The 10,969-nt window shown below is 40.4% G+C and overlaps 1 protein-coding gene across 1 annotated transcript in view; it reads right to left on the reverse strand.

The window, feature by feature from the left end:
* Window positions 1-10,892, reverse strand: part of prkacab (protein kinase, cAMP-dependent, catalytic, alpha, genome duplicate b) — a 36,039-nt gene extending 25,147 nt beyond the window's left edge. The window contains exons 1-2 of the mRNA XM_073841741.1: window positions 10,402-10,892; window positions 702-763 (exon numbers count right to left, since the gene is read on the reverse strand). Of these exons, the coding sequence (XP_073697842.1) occupies window positions 702-763; window positions 10,402-10,447 (108 nt within the window). The 5' untranslated portion in view covers window positions 10,448-10,892. The remainder of the gene's footprint in view (window positions 1-701; window positions 764-10,401) is intronic.
* Between the last annotated feature and the right edge of the window lie 77 nt (window positions 10,893-10,969).

Below are 10,969 nucleotides of genomic sequence, written 5' to 3' on the forward strand. Positions count from 1 at the left end.
AATGTCACAATTTACTTTATTTTGCAATCCTCACCTACATAAATTAACTAGTGTCCTGCCCCCAATCGCAAAAAAATAAATAAATAAAAATGTAAAATGATATCTGTTGTCTGAATGATTTTCGGTTTGACTGTATGTCATTTAAATCCAAATGTTAATATATACACACCTAAACACAGATTGTAGAACATAAACTCATTAATCACCTATTTGTAGTAATATTTATTAAATATAATGTGTTTGTGTGCCTGCCATTGTGCGTTTAACTTGAACTGTGCCACGGATGCCATTTTAAAGCATTGGGTGAGTAATTCAATGATTGATTCATTTAATAAAAGTCTTCTTTGAGATTGTGTTGCCAAACATTTATACTGCATTATTTCCAATGTGTTTATTTCTAAGACATCCTCATATACAACAGTGGAACATTTTGTGAAGAAACTGGTTTAAAGTTTCAAAAAGCTTCATTTAAGAGTATTCGTTTTGGATTTTTGATGGCACAAGTCAAAAGAGCCTGTGATCTTCTACATGTGTTCAAATGGCCACAGCAAACACCATGTAAATTTCAAAGGTGCACCAGGTGATACTCATTTACCTCGTTCTGGCAAAAACAATGAACCAGCTTTGAGATCTTTTTCAAATAAAACCCCAAATCCTCACCTCCATTTTCTCTCACGTTTCCCTCCTCTAGGTCCTCTTACCTGTGCAGGATTCTCCCATTTCCTGAGGAAATCTTCTCTGGCGAAGGCCAAAAACTCTTTAACTGTGGGAAGAGACAGAAAGAGACTCTTAACTTTACAAGCAGCAACCTCACAATTGATTTCTAAGGCCACTAAATGATCAACCTGCCAACGACTGAAAACCTGTTGTACACAATCTACTACATGCCCTCTTTTTAGCAACTGTAAGACCTTTGATAAAGGTTGGGATACGGCCATTTTTGCTGTGAACTCTTTACTTATAACTTTGATATCACTAGTAATATTTCAAGATAAACACTTATTGAACTGAAGCAGCCAAGCTTGAATATCGAGACATTTTTTTTTAGAAAAATGTTTGAATGGGAGTATAAAATGTGATTATCAGGCTTTCGAGGAATGTTTATTCGTCTCTCAATCATCATTATAATACATTGCATTTATGTTTAGAAACTGCATAGCTTTAATTATAAAACTAAGCATTTAGATATGATCTTAATAAGACATTGTTAAAGGAGTAGTTCACTTTCAGAACAAAAATGTACAGATAACCACCCCCTTGTCATCCAAGATGTTCATGTCTTTCTTTCTTCAGTTGTAAACAAATGGTGTTTTTTGAGGAAAACATTTCAGGATTTTTCTCCATATAATTGACTTCTATGGTGCCCCGGTGTTTGAACTTCCAAAATGCAGTTTAATTGCAGCTTTAAAGGGCTCTAATCAATCCCAGCTGAGGAAGGACAGTCTTATCTAGCGAAACAACCTTTTATTTTCTAAAAACATTTACTACTTATATGCGTTTTAATCTCAAACGCTCGTCTTGCCAAGCTAGACAAGACATGCATTTGAGGTTAAAAAGTATATAAATTGTATTTTTGTTTTAGAAAATAACCCATCGTTTTGCTAGATAAGACCCTTCTTTCCTCGGCTGTGGTCGTTTAGAGCCCTTTGAAGCTGCATTTAGAAGTTCAAACTCTGGGGCACCATAGAAGTCCATTATATGGAGAGCAATCCTGAAATGTTTTACTCTAAAACATAATTTCTTTACGACTGAAGAAAGAAAGACATGAACATCTAGGATGACAAGGGGGTGAGTACATTATCTGTACAATTTTTGTTCTGAAAGTGAACTACTCCTTTAAGAAATATAAGGCTGGTTTTGCAAACAGGGCTAAGACTAAGACAGGATTAGGACATTAAAGTCCTTTTTTTATAAACATGCCTTAGACAAAACATTACTGGTGTGCAACTTCAGACAGAACAGGGGCACTGACACATTTCAAGATCAATCAGTGCAAGTTTATTTTTGTTCAAAGTTCAAACAGCTCGGACTTACATTTTAGTCTGGCACTAGGTTTAGCCTTGTTTGTGAAACCGGAAGATAAAGCAACAGCTGATTTTTAAATCCTATTATGTAAGTATCTGGTATTTATTTGGATTTACACTACAAGCAATCAGAATTTTATGATACTTTTTGTCCAAATTGCACATTTTTCCTCAGTTTGGGCCTCTGAATAAAACTGAGGGGTGTTTCTCTCCATATCCACACTATATCAGACCATATAAGCCATAATAGCCAAATGGATGAAAAAAGATACTCTACTACAAAAAAAATTGTTTTTTTTTTTTTTGTTCCATTAAAAACAGACTTTCCTGACTATTATGTCATATGTCAGGCATTATAGGGTTAAAGATGATAACAAGCTCAAGAGTGCCAAATGTTCTACACATCAATGTTTTGTTGAATTTCATTATGCCTTCAGCTTCCGAAAAGAGTGCAGTATCCCAGCTCCATTCGTCTCAGCATTTTCAAATACAATCGGCAAATTTTCCCACAAATTCAGCACAGACAAAACATAAAACAAGGAAAAACAAAGACATATGTGACCCTGGTCCACAAAACCAGTCTTAAGTCGCTGGGGTATATTTGTAGCAATAGCCAAAAATACATTGTATGGGTCAAAATTATTGATTTTTCTTTTATGCCAAAAATCATTAGGAAATTAAGTAAAGATCATGTTCCATGAAGATTTTTTGTAAAATTCCTACTGTAAACATATCAAAATGTAATTTTTGATTAGCAATATGCATTGTTAAGAACTTAATTTGGACAACTTTAAAGGTGATTTTCTCAGTATTTTGATTTTTTTTGCATCCTCAGATTCCAGATTTCCAAATAGATGTATCTCGGCCAAATATTGTCCTATCCTAACAAACAATATATCAATAGAAAGCTTATTTATTGAGCTTTCATATGATGTATACATCTCAGTTTTGTAAAATTTAACCTTATGACTGGTTTTGTGGTCCAGGGTCACATATTTCAAGGAAGTAGCACAACAAACTCACAGCACCAAAGCAGGCCAGTGGGAAAAACATCTCGTGTCAAGTCACAAGAATAATTTATTTGCTTTCCACAATTGTTTCAATACTTTAGAAAATCACGGTCTAGAGGGGCGGAGCTGAGCAGCGACATGTGAAGACGTACTTTTTCGAGCTCTGCTTAGATTGAACATTAATCTAATTTTCATTCTCCCCTTCCTGTCTTGTTCGGTGCGAACGGGTTTCTAAAGACTTAGCCTCGAATTAAAAAGAAAAAAATAAGAGTGAAAGCTGCTCATAATGCCCAAATCTCATAAACCGAAGCCAGGGCCTGAAGCCTCAGGCTTGTCTGACACGGACCCAGGCGCGGAAGCGGGGTCAGGGTCGGATCTCGACGCAATCATGGCTGCCATAAAACAAACGGAAAGAAGCGTGCTGTCCAGGATCGAGTCGTCAGTAGCGGCGGCTGCAGGTGAATTGCACAAGAAAATAGACAGCCTGGCGAGTGATTTAAGGGAAGAAATCCAAAATGTGCACGCAGAATTCACGAAGGTAATTGGAGAAGTACAGACACAAAACGCCACATTTTCAACCCGCATTGGCGACCTCGAGGAGGAAGCTAACAACCAGGCTAATCGGAATGTAACTCTGGAAGCTAAAGTCAATGCGCTGACTGCACAAGTCACTCGGCTGGCAGATAAGACCGAAGATTTGGAGTCCCGGCAACGACGAGATAACTGCAGACTAGTTGGAGTCGAAGAGGGATTTGGGAATATAAGACCAGAGAAAGCCGTAGCTGAATTGTTGAAGGAAGCGCTCGCCCTTGACTATACGCCGACGCTCGATCGCGCGCACAGGAGCCTGCAACCGAGACCAAAGGATGGGGATGCCCCGCGGCCATTAATCGTCAAGTTCCACTACTTTCAGGAGAAGGCAGATGTTCTTCGGAAGGCCGCGAGTGCGGGTCCCATCACCCACAAGGGCAAGCGTTTCAACATCTACCCAGACTACTCGGCCGGCGTCAGAAAAAAGAGAGCCGCTTTCACGGAGGTGAGAAGGATGCTTCGCGGGTGCACGGGCGTGAAATACGGTCTCCTGTACCCAGCTACACTGAAGATCACCGCCCCAGCCGGCGAGCAGGTATCTTTCGAAGACCCGGTTAAGGCAAAGCACTACATCGAGACCAATCTGCGCCCACGGGAGACGGAGGGAGAGTGACAGTTGATTCACGGGACTTTAGCAGGTATCACGCTGCGTGTCAACTTTTAAGTTTGCACATGATATATTTTGACGGGTAAATATCACCACACTACAGTTGGATGCACTTTTTGTTTAAAATATGGACAATGTCAAAGTACAATAATGTAAGGAAAGACAAAAACAAAAAACGGACTGATGATACACGACGAATAACCAAGCATAGCCTACTGCATTGTGCCGGGGTTCATGTAGACATCACTTGCCGTGGAAGATATCTTTTTCTTTGAATTACTGTTTCTCTTTTCTCCTTTCTGTGTTTTATTTAACTTTTTGTTATTATTTTCCTACCACGTGAATGCAAGTGTCTAATATTAAGTCTCAATCGGACACCTTAACCCTTTTATTTAATTTTTTAATGCCTCCCCCATTCTGTATTATTATTGTTGTCATTCGAGGGGATATCATTCAACTGTAGGTGTTAGGATTATATCAGCCTGTCACTAAATAAGAGCCAGCATACATGCAGCTTTGATAATATCGAGAGGAAAGCCCTACTATATTATGTTCTAAACTTTGCGGAGTTCAGGTCGGAGTTCAAGTTAGAGTAGACGTGTTATATGCATAGGAGAGAGTGTCGAGTTGTTAGGGCAGTCTTAGGTTTAAGCAAGACCAGCCCAGGAGTCCAGGACGGTAAGGGGTTTATTTATGTCTATATGTTTGTCAGTTTTCTTTTGGGTCTATTTGTGGTTTATGGTTTGACTCAGACATGTACTGAAACACATAGGAGCGGTCTATTTCAAAACGATGTACCATGGTACCATCTAATGTAAATAATCAACAAGGTGCAGTTTCGTTCATTAGCTGGAACGTTAAGGGACTGAATAATATGGTTAAACGGAGCAAGGTATTTAGCCATTTGAAATCATTAAAACCTGACGTAATATTGCTTCAGGAGACACATTTAAATATTAACTCCCAAAAAAGACTGAACTGTAAATGGATTGGACAGATATATCATTCATGTTTTAATTATAAAGCAAGGGGAACAGCAATTCTAATCAGGAAAGGGATTCCGTTTGAACACTCTGACGTAATTTCGGATGCAAATGGTAGATATACTATCGTGGTGGGCAAGCTTTTTAATACGCCCATAATAATAGCTAACATTTATGGACCAAATTGGGACAATGCACAATTCTTTACTAACTTTTTTTCAACCCTTCCCGACCTTAATTCCTACAAATTAATTCTCGGAGGGGATTTCAACTGCGTCCTCAATGCACAGCTAGATAGATCAAGTGCAAGGTCCAATGCTCTCTCATCAGCAGCAGTGGTTATTAATTCCTTTCTTCGTTCATATGGCTTATCAGACCCCTGGCGGTCAAAAAATCCAAATACGAAACAATTCTCCTTCTTTTCTCCGGTGCACCACAGTTACTCCAGGATTGACTATTTTGTTGTCGACAACCAGTTTCTCCCTTTGATTTCCAACAGCAAGTATCACAGTATAGTGATTTCAGATCATAGTCCAGTGCAGCTGGATCTAATTTTTCCAATCAATGTAGCTCCCCAACGAACTTGGCGGTTAGATCCGCAATTACTTTTATGTGAACATGCTAGAACGTTTCTTAATAGTCAGATTGACTTCTTTTTGGAGGTCAATGACACTCCGGACGTGTCAAGGGGAGTTTTGTGGGAATCTATGAAAGCTTACATCAGGGGCCAAGTTATCTCCTATGTGGCACATAGGAATAAAGAGCGTTCTAAAAAACTTAAAGAGCTGGCTGATAAAATTGCGGATGTTGACAGGCGTTATGCTACTTTACCTACTCCAGATCTTTATAAGGAGAAACTACTGTTGCAAACTGAATTTGATACATTTATGACATGGAAAGCCGAAAAAAATATTCTAAAATCCAGACAGGTATATTATGAACATGGAGATAGAGCAGGTAAGCTCCTAGCTCTCCAACTTAAACAACAGGCAGCAGAACAGATGATCCCTGGAATTAATATAGGTGCTGACTCTGTATCACAGAGCCCTCGTGTCATTAATGACCAGTTTAAGCAATATTATTCTACTCTATATCAATCAGAGGTAGACTGTACCACATCTGAGATTTACTCGTTTCTTGACTCGCTCGATATCCCAAAACTCTCTCCAGAGACACAGTCACTTCTGGAGCAGCCATTGTCGCTCGAGGAAATAGTGGGTGCCATTAGGTCAAGTCAAGTAGGAAAAGCCCCAGGCCCGGACGGATTCCCAATAGAGTTCTACAAAGAATTCTCTTCGAAACTTGCACCTATACTTAAATCGGTTTATGATGAATCCTTGGTCAATGGGAAATTACCGCAAACGCTTACCCAGGCTACGATTTCAGTTCTACTAAAAAAAGACAAGGATCCTTTGCAATGTAGCTCATACAGGCCAATAAGCCTCCTGTGCTGCGACTATAAAATTTTAACGAAAACTCTTGCACGACGCTTAGATCAGATAATTCCCACAATTATTAATGAGGACCAAACAGGTTTTATCCCCGGGCGGCAGTCTTTTTTTAATATGAGAAGATTATTTAATGTGATATTTTCCCCCCATTCAACTGTACAACCTGAAGTTATTATAAGCCTTGACGCTGAAAAGGCGTTTGATAGAACTGAATGGACCTATCTTTTCGCAACCTTGGATAAATTCGGAATGGGGCCCACTTTCTGTAAGTGGATCAAAGTTCTATATTCAACACCTATGGCGGCAGTCAGGACGAATGGCCTGATTTCTGATTATTTTTCGCTCCACAGAGGTACAAGGCAGGGTTGCTGTTTGTCGCCCTTCCTATTTGACATTGCAATCGAGCCACTGGCAATTGCTATCAGATCAGATAACAGAATTAAGAGCATATCCAGAGGTGGAATAAATCACAAAACCTTGCTTTATGCTGATGATTTGCTTTTGCAAATATCAGACCCAATTGAAAGCGTGCCCCACCTTCTCCACTGGTTGAAAAAATTCAGTAGCATATCAGGGTATAAAGTGAACTTGTCGAAATCTCTACTATTTCCATTGAACAACCTGGCAAAACAGATATCTCATGACCATTTCCCTTTCAAAACTGAAAAGGATAAATTCACTTACCTGGGAATAAAAATAGCAGGCTCAATTAAAGCTATATTTCAGTACAATCATAGATCGATCCTAGATCGTACCAAGACCGACTTTGATAGGTGGTCAAAATTACCACTCTCACTAGCAGGACGGATAAATGCGGTGAAAATGACTGTAATGCCCAAGTTTCTCTACTTATTTCAGATGATTCCTATGTATCTCCCTAAATCCTATTTTTACCAACTAGATCGTTTCATTTCTTCGTTCATATGGAATAAAAAACCTGCACGTATAAAAAAGGCAAGCCTGGAGAGAGCTAAGCCTGACGGTGGCTTGGGGTTACCTAACTTTTTATTTTACTACTGGGCAACTAATATTGTCAAACTGACATATTGGATCACGACATTCGCGGATAAGGAGGGTCCGATTTGGGCTGATATGGAACTGAGAGCTACACTCCCAGTCTCCCCAATCTCAGTTTTAACTGCCCCTCTCCCACTGAATATTAAAGCATCTGAATTGAATTCAAATGTAGTGGTTCAAAATTCAATTAAGATATGGGGTCAGTTCAGAAAACATTTTAATATGACAAATATATGTAGTTTCTCTCCAATAATGTTTAACCATCTTTTTGCTCCATCCCAAATAGATCAGGTATTTGCAGTATGGCATAGATGCGGCCTAGTCTACTTTCAAGACCTCTTTACTAATGATGGCTTTGCCTCATTTAAATTTTTATGTGAAGACCATAGTTTACCAAAGTCTCATTATTTCCGATATCTTCAAGCCCGGAGCTTTGTCTCTAAACTTTTTTCAGGGTATCCATCTCCACCTCCCAAAGACCTGTTGTATTTGGTCCTTAATGTGAATCCACTCAATAGAAGAGCAATATCCAAAATATATACATTAATTCTAAATAGTGGTCCTCATAATTGGGACAAAACTAAGGTGGCATGGGAGGGAGACATTGGAGAAACAATACCAGAGGATACCTGGAAAAGGACTATACAACGCATACATACGTCTTCTCTTTGTATTAGACATGGCCTGATTCAGTTTAAGATTGTCCATAGGTTGCATTACTCTAATGACAGACTGGCAAAATTGTACCCTAATGTTGAACCAAACTGTCCTAGATGTCAATACTCTCCCGTTTCCTTGGGACACATGTTTTGGTCATGCCCATCTCTGTACAACTTCTGGTCTTCAATTTTTCAATCACTGTCTGCCATACCTGGTAAAACACTGCAGCCTGACCCTTTAATAGCCATCTTCGGTGTGATTAGTGATGAGATGAACCTGTCCCGCCTCCACAAAGATGCAATTGCCTTTGCATCGTTACATGCCCGTCGTCTGATACTTTTGAACTGGAAGGGGAAGAACCCTCCTGTCTATATTCACTGGATTAGAGAGATAATGTCAGGGTTGGTTCTGGAAAAAACCAGGTATGCTGTACGTGGGTTGGAGGACAAATATGATAGGACCTGGTCGCAATTCATAACCCATATCAAGAGCCTGCCTTTCGCTTGACTTGCTGTTTCTAGTGATTCATCTTCCTTATGCTAATATGCTGTTGATACCAGTTTTCCGTATTAGAGCTCCAGTCAGTATTCAATGTTAGTATCATTACAACGATCTGAGTCTTTTTTTTTTTTTTTTTTTTTTTTTGTTTGCTTGCTTTGTTTCTGTTTTTTCTTTGTTTCTTGTGTAGATGTTTTTGTTACCTGTTTACTACGTGAATGTCTAAGTTGATATGTCTGAGGGGATGCTGCCTGGATTGGGTGGGGGGTGGGGGTCGGGTTTCGCAACTTCTGTAAGAAATCCCTGAACAAGTATTTGTATGTTTTCAATTTTGGAAAATGATAAATAAAGTTGTAAAAAAAAAAAAAAAAAAAATAAACATGATCCTTCAGAAATCAAAAAAAAAAAAAAAAAAAAAAAAAAAAAAAAAAAAAAGAAAATCACGGTCTATGTTTATAGTATAGATTGCATTACAATCGCATTTGGCAGATTAGAGCTGGGCAATAATATACTTCACATTTTGCATTGATATAAGCAGTCAAGCGAGAATTAGTCTTTTTAACCCCAATTAAAGCCCACTTTTAACCATGGGGATTAACGTTAGTTTTGCGCTGACAGAGTTGTTTTGCAACGGACAAATCAGTCGTAAACTACAGAACGCATGCCTTGTTAAACACAGTCACAGAAACTTTCAAGTGCCAGCATTTGAAGGAAACGGTTAAAGATCGTGAGCGGTTTTTGTTCCTGTTTTGACACATTTCATACCGAAACTGGAAGGTTGGGTGGGACATAATACAATAATATGTTTTTACTAACATGAGCACCAATGGTTTGATCTGTGAGACATCATCTGATCCTTCCAGGACCAAAACAATGGCGCCAATAATTTTGCCGTTTTCCAAAACAGAAACTCTCTAAAAATGTCAAACAATGACAGATTAGCATTCAATTTTAACCATTAAAACCAATCCTGGGTTGGTGGAAATCTCAAAACCTGACTGTTAAAGCAGGGTTAACAGGTTCGTATGAACATGGATTACTTAAACCTGGGTTTAACATCTCCAGGTGTGAAAACCAAACCGTCAAGACACCAACAGGGCCGTAACCATCACAGACACTGAGAAGGACACATAGTGGTCAAATAACGTGGTTGTTTTCAATGACAGGTTGGTAAATTGCTATGTTAGATATTTAGTCCTCATATTAGATCTTGGTTCTTGCTGTTCTCCTCAGAGCTTCTACACATCTGTCCTTCTCTAGATATAAATAGACCCTTGTTTATCTAATAACCATCCTTGGCATGTTATATACATATTGTGTAGCATTAACAGCATAAACACACAGGCAGAAACCCCTCAAACGAAGCGCTGCTCGCTCTTATTTAAGCATCAACACATTGTTTGAGGCTGTAATCGCCATGACAGCATCAGCATCATCTCTGCTGAAGCCCCGCACATGCACGACCATATTCCCGATGAGCATCTGAGGATGTCGATCGCCATGATCGATGATGATGATGATGACTAAACAGAATGATTGGGAAGCGTTAAAGATACCCACCGCTTTCCATCTCGTTGCCCCGTTTGGCGGCCGGCGTGTTGCCCATGACTCTGGGCCTGTCAGGCGCTGGAGAGCCGCAGGTAGGGAGGGATGCTGCCGCGCCTGTCGCGCTTCGGCTCTCACGGTCCGTTCGTGCGGTTGGCGTCTACCGATCGGCTCCGAATGTGAAAACAGGGGACGTTGACGCGTCCGATGGGCTCTCGGATAAACAGGGATCCCTTATGAATGCAGCGGCAGCAGCAGCATCCGTGTTTAAAGGGCGGACGGGCCGCCAGCATCAAACCGGACTCGGGCGTCCTTTCCTGGCCTGGCTCTTCGCCGCACCTCCGCGGCCCCGCAGTCCTCTCTCTCGCCTCCCCGCGGGGGTGTTCCGTGAGCGGCGCTCGCAGGGGGGGGGAATCGCGGCTGAAAAACACGGATGCAGGTTCGGCGAGATCGTTCATGCAGCTGCGCTTCCCGTGGCCATCGACACAGACTCCGCCCCCGGACTGAGCCCGCCCACCGCGTCACCCCATTGGCCAGACGCAAGAAGACTGACAGATGTGCGAAGTGATTGACACTAATGAAG

This window comes from Garra rufa, chromosome 6 (genome assembly GCF_049309525.1).
Source record: "Garra rufa chromosome 6, GarRuf1.0, whole genome shotgun sequence".
NCBI lineage: Eukaryota > Metazoa > Chordata > Actinopteri > Cypriniformes > Cyprinidae > Garra > Garra rufa.